Source organism: Haemaphysalis longicornis, unplaced genomic scaffold, assembly GCF_048455015.1.
Source record: "Haemaphysalis longicornis isolate Haplotype H1 unplaced genomic scaffold, Haemaphysalis longicornis Haplotype H1 scaffold_4, whole genome shotgun sequence".
NCBI classification, from domain to species: domain Eukaryota; kingdom Metazoa; phylum Arthropoda; class Arachnida; order Ixodida; family Ixodidae; genus Haemaphysalis; species Haemaphysalis longicornis.
The window spans coordinates 90,262,959-90,280,619 of record NW_027526361.1 but is presented as its reverse complement, the minus strand read 5'-3'; the positions used below and the strand labels follow the sequence as shown (position 1 = coordinate 90,280,619).

The 17,661-nt window shown below is 46.2% G+C and overlaps 1 protein-coding gene across 1 annotated transcript in view; it reads left to right on the top strand.

The window, feature by feature from the left end:
• The first annotated feature begins 7,082 nt into the window (after positions 1 to 7,082).
• The window catches only part of LOC144179836 (uncharacterized), a 38,623-nt gene continuing 28,044 nt past the window's right edge, over positions 7,083 to 17,661 (top strand). The window contains exon 1 of the mRNA XM_077708266.1: positions 7,083 to 8,846. Coding sequence (XP_077564392.1) covers positions 7,246 to 8,846 — 1,601 coding nt within the window. The 5' untranslated portion in view covers positions 7,083 to 7,245. The remainder of the gene's footprint in view (positions 8,847 to 17,661) is intronic.

Sequence of the window (17,661 nt, the reverse complement as noted above, 5' to 3'; positions counted from 1 at the left end):
TGCAGCAAGAGCACATCAAGAGCGACTGCATGCCCAATAGCGAGCCACCTACCTCTTGCTGTATGGGGGGCAAATCAGAGCAATCTAATTCCTTGGGGGCAGTGGAGCTCTGAGCAGTCATCTCGTGCATGTCAGTTATAACCAGTGGCACGAAAGCGGAATTGCCGTGTTTTAACAGCGGCGCGATATAATTCAACACAAATGGAATGCCATGAATTCTAGTATCGGTATAGCACGAGAGGGAACAATCGCTTCTGGGTTGGTTCGCTCGGTGTTGGACTTGATTTTGGAAAGCTTCGCGTTTCCCTATCGTTATCGTTCTGACCGAGAGTTCATTAATTTTTAACGGAAGAGCTGTTTAGGCCGACACAAACCCGTACGGCGTAGATAGAAAACAGAAAAATACTCTTTCTGGACGCATCAAACTTGCCAGCGTAAGCAGATCGAAGCTTAATGAGGTGGCTAAGGGGGCACAGCGCATATCCTTGACGAGAGCAAAATGAAAACAGCGCTTAGGCCACAGTGATGTGGTTTGTGTGTCTTTTTCTTTTTTGTCCTCATAAAAATATGCACTTGTCAAGGGCCATGAACTAGCCCTTGTCTTACTAAATGATGTGGTCCCTAAACGCTGCATGAACCCTTGCGGCCCTGGTGTTGTAAATCGACGCCACCACATAAAAGTCCCCCCCAGCGCATAGGAAACACAATCAAAACTGCTAATTTCTTGGGGAATTGTCTTTCATAGATGACTGTTACGATAAACACCGCCATTGTTGCGTTTTAGCGGAGCTGGACGGTACAAATAAAAAGAAGCTAGGGTGAATATGAAATTTTGTCGTCGAGGCTGAAAAAAACGCCGGTCCTAGTTTCATTGCCACGCCTGTATATCTGCATATATGTGAACTACAAAGCTCATTTATTGTTTATTTATAGTCTATTTATTGTTTGAAGCCTTTTGTGGTCCTTAAATTTAGGAAAACCAGCACAAAATTTTATTCTGCTGAGCATAGTGTTTTTAACTGTCAGATGTCCTAATTGATTGCCTCATTATTAAATCACCAAATACTCGCACTGTCAACTCTATTTCGCGTTTGTGGGTCCTATGGGATCCATAAATTGTAGCACACAAAAGATATATACGTGATTTGAAAAACAGCAGGCCTCGAAGGGTTAAGGACAGTTTATTCACCGCTCATATTTCACCAGCTTGCATGCGTGCTAGAATCCGCTTACAGTAATGTGCGCTTAATTTTGTTTTATGTGGAAACACAGCATGCGCAACCAGTGCAACAACCGCCGCGTTCGCCCTTCGTCGCCGCAACATTCGACTGCTCCAGGCTTATCAACCCAGAGGCGAAATACCACTAGTGTCTTCCAAACGCCGGCTGCGTAATAAAGCCAGGTTTCGTTCGTCAGGCCGCAGGCATAGAATAACCTGACGCTCAGCTGATCCCCTTGCATCCAAAAAAAAAATTAACCCTCACAACATGACGCTGAGGGAGTATCGCCACTGGTCTTCGCGGAGCCTCAATGCAGAATTGATTGGGCGAGCCAGCATTCAAGGTAAATATGACTTTTCTGCACGAGAATTTGCATTCCCGCGTTGAAGGCGACGTGTGCTGCTAGAACAAATTGGCCGCGTATCTGCTGCTTTCGTTGCAAATGTCAACGCAAGACGATAGTCGACTTTCGCCCCTGGCAAGTAAATGCACCCTTGCTCTTTCACGCTCACCTTTCATGCTGTTCCTCTCCCGTCTCATTCCTTCCAAGAGAACACGCCAGAGGTCAATTTAAATTTACCGCGTTCCACTGCTCCAAGTCGGGTGCCTTGATGCCAGCGCTGCCGTACGGCGGAGACGCGCGTGAATCGAGGCACCCGACTACAACGTTCATAGAACCACGTTGCCCTACTGCACGAGCGTTCCCAGAGGAACGTGGAACCTATGTAGTGGAACTTTCGTTACTGTTAGCGTTTGATTTCTTAAATGCCGCCAGTAGGTAGCGCGGGCAACAGCAGGCGACGGTTTTCTGCCGTTGTAGTATTTCATTTGCTATCACAAAAACCAAGCATCCATAAATTTTTTAATAAAGGAACACTGCAAATATAACTTATGTATTGATGTTCTACTTATGCTTGTGTAATGTCATGTTCTTGTTCAACAATGTTGACAAGTATGAACTTTTAAACCGGATTTGAACGTTTAGACTTGGCTGTGAGTATATAAGACTATTGTGCAGCATCTGGTTTACTTTGGCGTGCTGGCTGAATGGAGTGACAGACAGACAGACCAAAATTTTCCCGTTCAAGTGGCCCAAGAAAGACTATCGTCTTTTAGAAGAGTGCACCGCTAGTGAGTAAAGTGGCACGCGAAAACCTGGCTGAAAAGTTCGCGCGTGAGGCTAGGGGTCAGGTTCTGCTATACACGGCTAATCTCCCTCTTACGCAAGACATTCTGAGTGCACATGAAGACATTGACGGTCCAGCTCTCCGGTAACAAGGTTTCGGAAATGTTCAACCACTTGCCGCTCATCTTGCCCGCTCGTTCTAAAACCGGCATTGCAAGAATTTAACAGTATTTGCGAGGAAAAATATTGACTACAGCGAAGCGAAATGCAACGTCTTAAATGTGTAAGCTTTGTTCAGGCAACTGCAACGGCGGCACGAAGCACAGCAAGTACTGCAGAATTGGTGTTCCGTCGTACGATGCCCAGATGGCACAATGCACATTACTGCTTTGTAGTACAAAGCATTTGTGTAGAGCAGGGGTCGGCAACCTGCGGCAAGCGGGCCGCATGCGGCCCGCGGGGCAGTACTGTTGCGTCCTAGTAGACGCAGGTGTAGGCAGCGTAGACGTGTAGATACGGTGGCGATGCACCTATTTATTAGGCGTGGCGCTCAACTATTAAAGGCCAGGCAATAAGGGCGTTCGGACGGCGGGTCTCAGCGAAGATGGTGGGCTCACTCTAGCACGATGCACGGGCGCAGTATTCTTATACATTTCTCCGAAGGGGGACTGTCCTGGTATCTACGCTACAGTGTTATTGGATGCTGTCAATCCCCTTGTTTTTGTTTCTGCGACCTCGTAACCTTTCTTCGCTTGTAATCTATGTTCGTAAATTGTATCATTGTGCATTCATGCTTACAATAGACATGATTTATATTCTAGTTTTGTACATTAGTGCTAGATCGTCTAATTTGATTTCTTTTCTTACAAAGCCTCCTCCATGCACCCCTCCCGATTTGCCGTCTGGACCCCCGCCCAGCTGGCTTGATGCAACTCGGCCGTCCGCCTAAAAAGGTTGCCGACCCCTGGTGTAGAGGACAGGCATCTGTGAACTAAACGCCCAGTGCGTATACACGAATATTTTGTTGTGGCTTAAGTTATCTGTGGCTGACACTAGATTCTCGGATTATCACTTTTTAATGACCGCTGCGCGGAAGTTTTCTTTTTTTGTTTCTTCAAATATATGTTGGCTAACAAATCTCTGACGGAAGGCGTAGCTTTGGGTACCACTACGTTGCTGTATCACTGTGTATAGCATTGTAGAACCGCGCTGGTGCCTTTCCCTTTCTTTTATTTTAGCGGGGAGAGGGAAGAAGAAAAAACGGCGAGCGCAACCTTGTCCGGGAATTCACCCATTGTCCTGCCACTCTTACGCGAATGCATATATGGACTTAAATTATAATTACCATATATGCCACATCTAGTGTTGGGCCATTCGACCATGGGCCATATAATAATCTCCTTATATAAATATTTGCCGTGCGTAGCCTTATATGCCCCATTCCTGGCATGGGTATATAAGGGTGAGGTCCATACATGAATACCAGCCATATATGGTTTGTAAACTTGATTCATTAATGAGGTTTAACGTGCCGACGCTACACCTGCGATATGGCGCGCCGTGGTGGAGGGTTCCGGATTAATTTCGACCACCTGTGGATGTTTAACGTTTGCCGAAATCCCAAACACACAGGCGTTTTTGCTTTTCGCCTTCATCCGAAAAGCGGCCTTCATCCGAAAAACGGAAGGCCCTGTAATCTTAACTGTATATGAATTTGCAGGCATTTGGCTTATTACTACATGGATGGCATGAAAGACAGTTGCTAAAATTATTAAACAGATATAAGTAAGGCTGCCAAGAATGCTGACACTTACTTGCAGACATTCTCCATCTTATTCCAGAAACTTCGGTGCATATATGCAAATTAAGGGGCCTCTAGGTTAATAGCCCTGTTGCGGCGAGTGGTCTGTGGATGCGCTATTTAGGCTCATACCACAATTAAACCAGCTTGGCCCTTATTCACGGGACCCCGAGACGGCATATTTGCGGCATATTTGGGTTGTGCAATTTTGTCAGCAGAAAACGCAATTTAAACAAATCATGTGCCCCTCCGTCTAACAACGACGCGTCGCGGTTAAACGCGAAGCTTTCTCGTGATGGATTCTTTGGTTGGGATATCCCCCACTGCGAGTATGTGCTACCCTGGAGGTACGCACCACTTTTTTACAATACCCACAGCCACTCTCGGGTGTGCACTCCATAGGCTTAACGTTTCGGTTTTGGGTGTACGGCGCGAATCTGTACCTGCTGCTTGGAGTTCAGGTGAGAGAGAGAGAAAGAACTTTATTTGCCCAGAAGTAGAGAGCTTGGACTCTCTTTGCCGCGTTAGTCAGCCAAAAGATCTTGGTCCCTGGCGGCTTCTTCGGCCATTTGGACAAGGAGTAGCTGCGTTAGAGGATCACAGCTGCGCAGCAGGGTTTCCCAGTGCTCTAGGTGGTTGATATCTATGGGGGTAGAGGGGTCTTCCTCCGTGGTTTTCTTTGGCATTTCCACATAATGTGCGTGAGGTCTGCGCTGTGGCCGCAGTGCTTGCACTTATCCGAGAAGATCTCTGGATGGAAGTGACTATAGCCCAGCGGGGGGCGTTAGGCCTAACGTTTGGCCTAACGCAGAGCAACGCCATTCTCATCTTACGCCCGCCTGCGGGTAACGGCTGTCGATATTCACCTCAAAACATGACGTTAGGCCTATTTACGTCGAGCTGTCGCATGCCTGCGTCACTCCCTCCCTGCACACCGAGCTTTAAGGGAGGGCGCATAACGGAGCTGTCGCCATGCTTCGCAGGAATGCGTTTTAATTTTGCTACACTTCACCCACAATCATTATCGTTGTCAGAGAAAGTTTGCTTTACTGCGGGGCGTATTTGCGTGACAGCCGCCAAAAGGGAGAACAGTAGAGCTTCGCTTAAGAAGGGGTATTGTTTTCATCACACGCAGTTCTGGGCAGCGTGGCGAATTTTTGTGGTGAAGCGAGCACTGAACAGAGACATGATAAGATTTTTCAGGAATATCACGAAAGCTGCCTTGCTATGACAATAATTTTTTTCCCTTGCCTCAGCAGCTGTAAAAATTTATCATTTGTCTGCGAGCGCAGACTTTCGTCTACCGCTTGGTCGCTGGCTTGTTCCCGTTAGACACAAGCTGGACGTTGTTCACCACTGAAATCGTGTCTAGTTGCTCAGTAGTGTAAATATATAAATTGCAGGTACTTGCTTCAGATCAATTCTCTTTTGTCATTCGCGGTGACTACGAAACAAAGTAGCTCATTGCAATCGAAAACAATAATTTTGTGGACCGAGTAGTTAACACAATTAAATGGGAACACCGTAGGAAGTCTTTGCCACATATGAACTTCAGCTACCATTGGCTCCTTTCACCATGTGATTCACTTCCTAAAACGATAAGTTTCCCAACCCATTAGTTTACAGCATTAACTAGCAATATGGCACCTAGTCTTTCGCACATGTAAACTTCAGCCACCGTTGGTTCCCTTCCCCATGTGATTGACTTCATTAAGCTAAAATACATCTTCCTCACGAAATATGTATTACAGAGTTTCAACGCTGACGTGACCAAGGCAATATTGTGAAAACGCAAATTTAGATTTCGGCCGAACAAATTCGAAGCCTGTCTGACCATTATAAAGGTTGCAAACGGCGTAGTAAATTAAGATAGATGAACCTTTAGCACTATCCCGGTTTGCTAACGTAGACGTTGGAGTTCACTAAAGTGAAGGCAAAGCCAATAAAGACGAACCCAAAGGCGTGCTAGGAATTTGTGCGTCAGCCCGAGTTGAATCATTTATTAAAGTTATTCGATGAACTTATTTATCTGATTACCACTTTTACTATCACCTCCCCATTGCTGTTTTACAATAGGTACTATTCTGTTACTATTGCTACGAGGCGGATTCAAAGAAACACTAGTGCACAATCTTGATTAACTCCAGCGGGGGAACACACTGTGACCTGTAGACGAAAGCATTCACAGCTACATTTGAAATACATCCCATGGGGAAACATATTGCTGCGGCCATCCTAGCTTTCTTTCGTGATATTATGCGGAATTTTTTCCTGGAGCCGTTTGCTGATTCGGAAACGTGGAGCGAGATGACCATTATACCACGCATTCGCGCTAACGCGCTCCTATTCATCTGTCCTCCGCAAGACGCAGTTGAGAGCGATTGCGGCATGCCCTTCGCGCAACCGGCGCTCCCACAGATATCTGGAACGATATGATTGACTAAGCGATCACGTAATGCTTTACGTACTGTATTCCTCAGCTGGCCAAGGTTACGAGGATTTCTCGCCATGTTATCAGGCAGACTACTCGCTTCCCGTTGGTCATGCTTTCAGCTTTGAGAGTAGCGTTATGCAAAAGGTATGTGCCCTTGGCGTCGTCTGTTTACGAACGACGGCACCGCACAGCGAACCATGAGACCGCAAGGGGCAGCATTCTTAGCATAGCAAAGCAAGTAGTACTTATTTTTTCTTTGTATTTCTGCGTGTGAAGGTGTGTCGCAACGCAGACTCCTATATGGCGCGTTTTCCTGTAGCTCCTGCTCCCCCTGTTTTCAATACTGCATAATTGGCAGTGATTGAAAAGCACGGTACGTCGCAAGAGCACCACGTTACTTCTGACCAGTAGACCTTGATAGCCGCTATCAAAATGGCAAGCACTGCAGAGGGAAAGGGCAAATACGGCCGGTACCCTGTTTTCGGCCTCTCCCAAATTACCCTGCTAAAGCGTCCCTCTGGCGGCACGCATGCAGACAGTTATAAACGAAGGAACCCTATCAAACAAGCAGTAAGGCAAAATCAAAGCCGGTCAAGGAAACTGGCATGCCTGCTCCGCCTCTGAATATTCACGCAGAAAAAGGCGCGAAGTGAAGCAGGGACAAATGACGCTCGAGGAAGGCACGCGCAGCGCTCGGCGCCTCTGGATGGCATTGACAGTACTGCTCACTTTCGCCTCCTTCGGCCGCCCGGCATTTGCCTCCACGTCTGATCCTGTGGTCAATAGTGAGTCGGGGCTGATAGCAGGACGGCGTATCACCGTCGGGGACAAAGAAGTGGATGCATTTCTCGGCATACCCTATGCTGCGCCTCCCGTCGGAGACCTGCGTTTCGAAAGACCGCGGCCGCCGACACCGTGGAATGGAACCTACAGCGCCAAGGAAATGCCACCCCCGTGTTGGCAGACGACGCTGCGGTTCATCGAAGGAGTGCCGCTCGATTACTCCCCAATAGCGTCCGAGGATTGCCTTTACCTGAACGTCTGGAGGCGGCCGTCCACCTGCTCGGCAGAATGTGTCAACCAAGAGAAGCGGCCTGTGCTCGTCTACATCCACGGAGGTGCGTTCCTATGGGGCGATTCGGCGCTGTTCCTCTACGACCCGGCAAATTTCGTCGCTCTGCGCGACGTCGTGTTCATCACCTTCAATTACCGTCTAAGTGCCCTAGGCTTCCTTTCTCTGGATAGGCCCGAGCTCCCGGGAAACATTGGCCTCTGGGACCAAAACTTGGCACTGAAATGGATCCGAGCAAACGCCGCCCGTCTCGGTGGTGACCCTGACCAGGTGACCTTGATCGGCCAAAGTGCTGGCGCTACTTCCGTTGGGCTCCACGCGGCATCTCCACACAGCCGGGGCTTGTTCAAGCGCGCCGTTATGATGAGTGGCTCTCCGCTGTCTTTGATTCTGGGCACCTCGCACAGGGGCCAGGGCAAGTTCGTTGGTTTGGCAGGCTCCCTGGGCTGCTACGACGCCAAGAGAAAACTGGACGATCAGCTTGGAGACGCCCTAACTTGTCTGAAAAAACTCGAGGCGAGTGTTATCTACAGGACAATCGAAGGCCAGAGCGCTTTGCAGCAAGTGTTTCCGCCAGTGTGGGGAGACGAGTTCCTTCCCGAGAACCCCATGTCCGAAGACACTTTGAAGAATATCGACGCGAAGGAAATTGTGCTAGGAAGCGTACTCAATGAAGGGACCCTTCTGTTGGACAACATGAAATACACGACTCCAGTGCTGAAACAAATTCTGGCCGTAGACTACAGGCTCGCAATAACGACGGTCATACAGCCTATGTTCGGTATTGGCGTCTCGCTGGCGCGGCGAATAGTGGAGGCATACTTGGGAAATCACGATGTTGAGCACTCGCCCGAGCAGGTGACCCAGTTGGTCAGCCAGATTCTTGGGGACGCAGTGTTTGATTGCCCAGTCCAACTTATGAGCGAGTTGGCGTCCGGGAAGGGAATCCCGACGTACCGGTACCTGTTCGCCCACAGACCCTCGCACAGCTTCTGGCCGGAGCCGATGGGAGTTGCCCATGCCGATGACATTATGTACGTTCTCGGATCGCTGCCGTTCATGAACGACAGTAGCCGTCACACCGGGGTTCTAAGAGGCGTGTCAGCAAAGCAATTGAAGAATAACTACACAGCAGGGGAACGAGGGCTCATGGAGGACATTGTCGGTGCTGTCCACTCGTTCGCCAAGACTGGGTGAGTTCGCATTCGTTTCTTGGTACATACATCATCGTATTGCGTTCACGTTTGAAGCTTGAAGCCCTCGAGCGGGTTCCACACAGCGAATTGTTAACATAATTATTAACATAACACAACACAGCGAATTATTAACATAAATACCAAAATGTTATCATGGGTACAAGCTTATCGTTCGCATCGCACCCAATTTGTGGCAACAAATACTTCTACGTCGAATCCCTTAACCGTATATTCAGGGGTGCCGCAGAGATCAGTCCTTGGGGTGACATTTTTTCTTATTTATATAAATGACATCTATTCATGTAAAGAAAGTGGAGTTACTTTTCGGCTTTTTGCCGACATTGTGTAATTTATACCACTGTGCATGAAACAGATGACCAATTCCGATTAAATTCTTCTCTGTCGAACATCGTTGCCTGCTTCGACAAGTGGGGGATGAAAGTCAACGCAAATAAAACGGCATTCATTACAATAACTCGAAAAAAGACACCTCGGTATTTTACTTACAGTTTAGGGGAAATAATTTAAGTCGAACTAATAACGCGAGATATCTTGGCGTTACGCTGACATCTGACTTAAGATGTACCGACCATATTGATAACGTCTGCTCAAAGGCATATAGACAACTGGATTTTTTTTACGCCGGAAACTTTCCAGAGCACCACTCAATGTGAAACTCACTGCATAGAAGAGACTCGTACGTCCGATAATCGAGTACTGCAGCATTGCCTGGAGCCTTTCTCAGGCAAACGTCTCTTACAAACTTGAAGAAATCCAGAACATGACTCTCCGGTTTATTTATTCCAAATAATCGAGGCACGAAAGTGTAAGTGATTTGAGCATGCAAGCACGCATTGCAGCTTTGGAATGCAGGCGTGGGGTTGCCGATTTAAGGTTTATTTTCCTGCTTTATCGCAGCGATTTCAAATTACAAAGAGGAGAACCTCAAACCGCCTTATTATCATTCTAGTCCTACAAACCACAGTAAACGTGTGAGGCCATTCATTAGCAACTGTGACACTTTTAAACATTCTTTCCAAGGGCTATCGAAATGTGGAATGGGTTACCGCGTGAGGTTATAAGTATGAATTGTGTCTACGGTTTTTCTGACAAAGTTAAGAAACTTTGGTTGCACAGCGATACATAAATATGCACCATGTCTCTTTTTTTGTTTCTTTTTGTGTCTGCATTGTAGGTTGGCTTCATGTTAGTCATGTATAAACTCGGCATTCGGCGTGTTTTTCTTCTTTTTTTGCGTTTAGTTGCTCAACAGCGTTTCTGTATACGCTATTGCGATCTTTGTACGCTACTCTTGCATTTTCTTCTAATGCCTACCCATGTATGGGCCTTACAGAGCCTCACAGTATCAATAAATACACAAAACAAAAATAAACAAGGATTAAAAATTGCCGTGGAGTTCTTGCTGCGACCAAAGTCTTCCGATCTTCCAAGCGGCTCGAACTTACCGACAAACCTGCAGTAGGATACTTATACATTATCCCTGAATTACCCCCTCCACAGAATTGGCGTTAAAAACTGCTCTGCAAAATTTAGAATATAAATTAGCTTAGCTTTACACGAACGTCATAATCCTCACAAAAAAATACAAGTTCATTCTGTAATCATGTTTGAGAAACTCTTTGTACATTTACGCGTGTCACAAACTTTCGCAGAACAAAATGGCTCGTAGTAATTTTTTAATCAGCACCTTAATTTCGATATATGGTTTACCTGTTCGGTGCCCAGGTCCCCGCCCTGTTACAGCTACTGGAGAGTGTGATCATCTTAGGTCTGTGGGCCAAGGTTTTAGCACACATTAGGCAGTTGTGCCCTTTTCTCCAGTTAGTGCAAAAGCTTGCATTAGGTCTGCGATTTTGCGGGCTCCTTAATTGTAGAAAGATGGCGAATAGCGGCGCCACTTCATTTCTCTCTTGCGTTCTTGCCGGGGAAAGACAACGGAGACAGCAGTTCGTACGTAATAGGTTCGAGATGATATGCTTCTTCTTCAAACAGCTTGAACGATGTTCAGTGTTGATGCAGTGGTGCGTCCTCGTTGATAATTTGGCGTACTGGTTGATCACCATTATGATGACGTCCTGACTAGTTGGGGAGGCCAAGGCGATGACGACCTCTTTAGCCGATTATGTTGAGGTTCTAGGCGCTGTCAGTTCACTCATTACTTCCCCTTCCTTGTTAACATTGCAGACGTCGTGTACGTGTTGATTGTGGCGTAAGGCTGCGTTTTTGTATCTGGTTGTTAGTTCATTTTCATACTTGGCGTTCATGGTCTTAGCTTCTGCGATACGGCGAGCCGTGCTGTCGTCAAGGTACATATTGTTTTGTTGCAGATTCGCTAGTGCTAGTAACTCGGTGGCTTTTAGGATCACAGCAATGTCCGCTGTTTTAGTTTGATAAGGCTTCTACATTGATCTAATGTATGTTGTTATTTTGTCGTCGAATCCTCAATGCATAGGTCTCTGGATTTCGTAGTAGCCTGTCAGGGGTCTCGTATTATCCAGTATTGTACACCGGAATATGTTTCGCATCGCTGTTTCAATTTCGGCTATCGTGAATGGAGCATACACTTCCGGATTGGGGCACCCGTCTATGCTTGAAGGGGCAGCGGGGTCTCACCCCTTGTTTCTTGCCATGCTTTTTTAAAATCGTCTAGAAGGTTTTCTTCTGTGCCTAGTTGCGCATAAGGTATTTAGAGGATGCGATGTGGCTGACCTGGATTCATCGCTAGCTGTAAGGGAGAGAAGGATATGCTCAATCCGAGGGGTTCCAAAGGTGCCCTGAAGTTTGGGCAAATATTAGGACCAATGTTTCAAGCGGAAAGCAATAAATAACCCATAGAGCCAAAAAGCAGTGTCGACGTTGTAAGCCGTGAAACAGCTCCTTGGAAAGCGTCCCGCAGAGTGAGGCCTTCCATAGCGCGATGTCAGTAGAGAAAGGAGTTTACTACAACGCCACAACACAGATGAAGTCAGGGAGTAGTAGAACTATCTAAGCGCGCGAACAGGCAGGAACGAAATTCACCATCGTCATCATCAACTCTGCCATTACACGGTGGCAGGAACAAGCAGCGTAGCACCGCGTTGAGGCGGATCGCGTAGTAAAGTGTCTCAAGTGGTGAGGTTACGAATCCCTTCGACAACGTGAAACGGAAGCAAAACGTCTCAGGCGCTCAATTGCACTTCTTCATTCACAACCCATAATAAGTTGTTAGGTGTTCTGGAACTTTCGCGAATTTCTTTTGCACCCGCCGCGGCGACTCAATGGCTAAGGCGTACTGCTGCTGTGCACGAGGTCGCGGGTTCGATTCCGGGCCGCAGCGGCCATTTTTCTGATGGAGGCGAAAAGCAAAAACGTCCGTGTGTACGAGATTTCGGCGCTCGAGAAAGATCTCCAGGTGGTCAAAATTAATCCGGAGACCTCCACTACAGCGCACCCCATCGTCTGCGTAGCATCAGCGTGTTATACCCTACAATCAATGAATAAATAAATAAAAATAAATAAATAAATAAATAAATAAATGAATGAATAAATAAATAAATAAATAAATAAATAAATAAATAAATAAATAAATAAATAAATAAATAAATAAATAAATAAATAAATCGCATTTCTTTTGAAAATTTGCAGCTACGGCGAGCTCGTGCAGCAAAACGATATATTTTCGCATTTTTACTGACGCAACGAATTGCCAAATTCCGAGCATCGTTCACAGGACAAGTTCGACTGCAGCGAGAATAGATCGTTTTGCCGCAAGCACGAACGCAAGCAGCTACGAATTTGTAAGGGAAATTCGCGTCATGCAGAACGGCGCTAAAGCTGTACTGCATAACTGGTGGCTTTCTGCGTTAGGTACACGATGCTAATTCGGAGCTCCCGAATTTGTTGTTCGTTTTTTTCACAGTTTGGTGAGCCATCATCGTACTTTCCCAATGTGTACAAAATGGGCATCCATGTCCGGGCAGTCGTATGCTCGTGGCACTCTAGTGTGCTTTTTCGTTTTGCTAATTCCAGCTTATGTTGAGTCCATTCGTCAATTTCTTCGATGGGTCTTGTTGGTGTCACCTCTCGGAGTTTCCACCGTTTGGTAACAGGGCTGCAACTACTCTTGGCGGTTGACCTTTGTTATGTGGCGGCAGCAGCTCTATAACATAACGGTCGCTATCGAGCGTTTCCTAGGCCTTCACAGACGGGTTTCTTCACCTCGAATGTCTATGTCTGGTCTGCTGCAGTCTCAGTAGGCTCTATTTCCTCTTCGGGTATTGCACAAATTAGGTTATTGTTTTGGAAGCCTCATATAGATTCTACCCTTATTGTCTGCTTTTTGATATCCTTATGTTGTACTCAGTACATTGAAGTCATCATCATCATCATCATCATCATCACCCTGTCTACGCCCACTGCAGCGCAAAAGCATCTCTCATAGATCTGCAATTATTCAAGTCCTGTGCTAACTGCGACCAATTCATCCCCGCAAACTCTTTGATCCCATCTGCTCATCTAACATTCTGCCGCCCTTGCCACAATTGTCGTCTCTAGGGATCCACTCTGTTACCCTTAATGACCAATTTTTATCTTGCTTTCGCATTACATGGCCTGCCCACGCCCATTTCGTCTTCTTAATTTCTATTAATAGGTCCTTAACACGCACTTGTTCCCTGACCCACTCCACTCTCTTTTTGTGCATCAATGTTACACCTACCATCTTCCGTTCCATTGCTCGCTGAGTCGTCCACAATTTGAGTTGAAACCTTTTAGCGAGCCTCCAAGTTTCTGCCCGTAGGTGACTACCGGTAAGATGTAGCTGTTAAACATTTCCCTCTTCAGAGACAATGGTAGGCGGCCATTCGTTATCTGAGAATGCCTGCTGAATGCACTCCACCCCATTCTTATCCTTTGAAGTACCTGAGTGTTGCCAGAGGAAGACTTCGCTCGTTGAGCAACTGCCTAGAGGAGGCGGTCGATCTCTCCGAGCGCTTCAATTTGGAGTACAGCAGGCGTCTGGAAATAAGAGGTTTGCTTGTTTCCTCTTGGTCGGGATGATTTGAACGAGTGCGTAACAAATAAATTTGGAAGACAATGTGATACAGGTGCTTGCTTTTCTTGAATTAGGGTAGCTCTCCCTGCTTTCGAACCTGCTGTTGCGTATCCCCTGAGTGTGAACCGGATCCGTACCCGTTTCTGGCAATGACATGACTGTCCGTGTGCCTTGAGATGCGAAGAGTCACAATAAATGTTACTCGCTGCAATGCGAACTGCCATTTTAATGCCATGTCGTGGTTGGTTCTATCTGGGGTTTCTAAGGTTCCCCCCACTGGCAGTATTCCTATTTGTCAACGCTCGGAATTTGACTTGGTGGATTATTTGGGCAGAGACCTCCTGGTATTCTAGGGGAGGGCTTCGGACAAAGCAAGTGCTTCTCCTCGGGTCATAACGTGATCAACCTTTTGCTTTTTTCTCCCTGGCGTGACAACCATTGTCTAGGTGGGGTACGGATGAATACACTGAGGTAAAGCAAATTGCTGACCAAGCGAGCGCATATTGTTATTAAAATTAGCTCTTGTCCTGACTCATTTCGTGACTGTGTTCTTCGCCCTCTAAATTTTAAATCACTTACTTAAGTTCAGAACTCTGCGGTATTCCAAAATTTACTGCGACTTGATGCCCAAGGAGTAGCTGAGAGGCTGTTAGTTTATGCGGGTGAGAGGAGAAAATGCTTGCAGAATCTCCAAAATCTCCCTCGGTACTAAGCTGTTATCCTCATGTAATTGGTATATTGGTCATGCTCCGGGTTTTATTTTTAGTCTCCAGAAAGGAACACTTAGGAACAGAAAAAATATACGCCTTTTCAGATACGCTTGCCACAAATTTGCAGTGCAATTAGCGCTACAGATGGTGGAGGCTTAATCCGAATGAAGTCAATTTGCCAGCTTAAGCAAATTATAAGTGTGTGACTAATTACTACCGCGCTTTTATGAAAGAGACAAATTAAAATTTGCAGAAAGACACAGTGATGTGGCTTGTGTTATTTTTATTTTGTTCTCACAAAAAATATGCGTGTATCAAGGGGCCCCAGATAGTCAACGCAGCCTAAGTAACGAACGATTGCCAAGGCAATCGCAAAAGCGAAAATTTTAGAAAATTCCTGTACAACTTTTAATCCAGTCTTTCACATCCAAATACAAGCGAAACTGCATAGAAAATCGAGAGAGGCAAATTTTAAATTTGCCTCTCTCTAAATTTGTACACGTACAATTGAAGATAGAACCGTTTGAGGACGACCACTCAAGCAAACTGTGGTGGGACCGGCGTTGACATAGATTTAGTTTTAAATTTCGGTTGAAATGATTTACGTTATATTCTGGTGACTATGACTTCGCCGTTACGGCCTTGGAATAGAGGCTATTATTCTACTACTGTTGTCGAGAAGATGAAAGAAAACTCAATATATTTATGCTATTTGCACTGTTAATATCCCTCCACAGGAAGAACTTCGCGAGCATTAGGCGAAAACGACATTCACCATCTTTCAAATACGGCCCACAGAGAGCGTAGCTGCACGCATTCTCACCGTCTTATTCGGGAACGCGGCGCAAGCTAAGCCTCATCATGCGGTATCGCTGTGTGATGAGCCATTGACCAGTTCTAAGCGAGGCTCAGGCGGTTTCTGCCTGATCCATACATCCCTAACATGCCACTGGTAGCATATGAGTGACTAAGGGATCACGTATTCATTTGTATTCTGTGTCCTTCGGCTGGCCCGAACCGTGTCGTTAACAAGCGCTTCATATCACGTTTGTAGGCAGATGTCATTGCGCAAAGTCGTGTGCCCGTAGCGTTTTCCGTTTACGACTCACAGCTCCCCAGAGTACTCTCCTGAATCCTCACTCAAAGATGGCGCTGTGATAAGAAAAGAGCACGCCTAGGGCTTTTCGTCCAGATTGGACATTTTTAGTTTTCTAAGCCCCGCCCCCATCGACAAATGTGATGGTGGCCATGATGATTATCATGCCAGCGGCGCAGGATGAGAAGGAGTACTGCATTTATACGCTCACTTTGTGAAGGCTTCTACGTTAAAGACAAAAATTTTGCAACACAACTGTAATCAGTTTGTTCCGAATTTGGTTTATTGAACAGACTAAAACTGGATAATTTCAGGTGCCTATGGCATTGTATCAAGTTCACCGGCATTTGAATCTGGTGCTTTTCATCACGCTCATCCAGCGGCAGGTAAAACACAGCTTAAAATTTATATCCGTGGGCTTAAAAAATACGATGACGAGCGCGAAACGACACCATCGTAGGTATCTTTCTCTTTACTCGAAGAATTTAAAATAAACTTGAGCGTAGGTTTAGATAATTTAATAGTCAGAATTCTTGGAAACATTCACATTGTTAGGGATACAGAGTGATACATGCTGTAACATGTATTCATTTGGACTTGGAAAGGTTGTATTGATACATCAAATATCCGGCTGAAAAAAGAAATATATAATCTTCAGGGTTATATAAATATATAACCGTGGTGTGGGCCTGTCGATGCCCTAATTCTACAAAAAGAAGTATTTTCCGTAGAGACCAATGCATCTTTCATGATGGAAGAGAAGCGGCATTATCGAAATTGCAAATGAACTAGCATGTCTTTTCTTTCTGTTTGTGTGTGTTACACTGAAGACCGCCTTACATCCAGTTCTCGTTTACGTTTTTTCCTCATATTCAGTCTTACGCAACCAGCAGGGATTGCAAAGCACAGAGCATCGCCAGAGCATCACGCCACTTCGTGCCAGCACACCTTGAGAGTCACTATCAGAATGGGAAGCTCCCCAGGCGGAAATAATCAATACGGCCTGTATTACTATGTTTTTAGCCTCTGCCAAACGCACTCGTGATCTACGCAATTACCTCACAAAAGCGCCGCTCTATCACAACGTGAGCATACGTTCAGATGTCAAGGAATCCCCACGCGTACTCAAATTGTGCCTTAGAGAAAAAATAAATGGAATGGGTTTCGGTGGATCTGTCAGCACCTAATCACTCTCCAACGCGAATACTTGGCTCAACCCAATGCGAACTTCGTGCTCTGGTTCCAGAAGCCTTCAACGCAGCGGTTCTCGCACTCCGCTCGGCCACGGAGCCAACTGTGCTTCGCGTTCGAATCATCTGAATGGGCTCGTTTGCTCATTTCTACATCGGCATTGCTTGTCCGTCACTTATTCTGTTGTCCACCAGAATTTTCTTGTAGAGCCACCATCTGGCTTCCTAGGAAACCCCCTGTCTTCTTCTTTCGTTCTGTCAGTGTTGGGAGCAGACACTTTGCATCTCCTTAGGTTACTTGTTTTGCAGCCGACATGGTAGCTTTCACTCATCCTTTCTGAGTCGCTGAGCGGTCAGTGCGGGGGACATGGCACACGATGGCCCTCTGCACAACCAGGTAAAGCGGCTGGCATTTAAACCACTGCGTACCACATTCCGTTTCCTGAAAGCACAGCATTGGCTGTTTCTCCAAGCACATAGCGCCATCTACTCGTTCCGTTGCAACACTAGCGGTATTATTTCATTCTTTTCACCAACAGCTAAAAATACTGGCTGTTTGCCCTTCATGGCTATGAGTACCAGTTCAGGAAATTGTATATTTTTTAATGCCTGCCGAATGCATTTGGCAGGGATTCTCAGGTAATGAATGGCAGCCTACCACTGTTCCTGAGAGAAAGTGTATTGACAGCTGCACCATACCGGTTTACTTGTACAAAAAGAACTCTTTTCCGTGGAAACCAATGCGACTTTCATGATGGAGGAG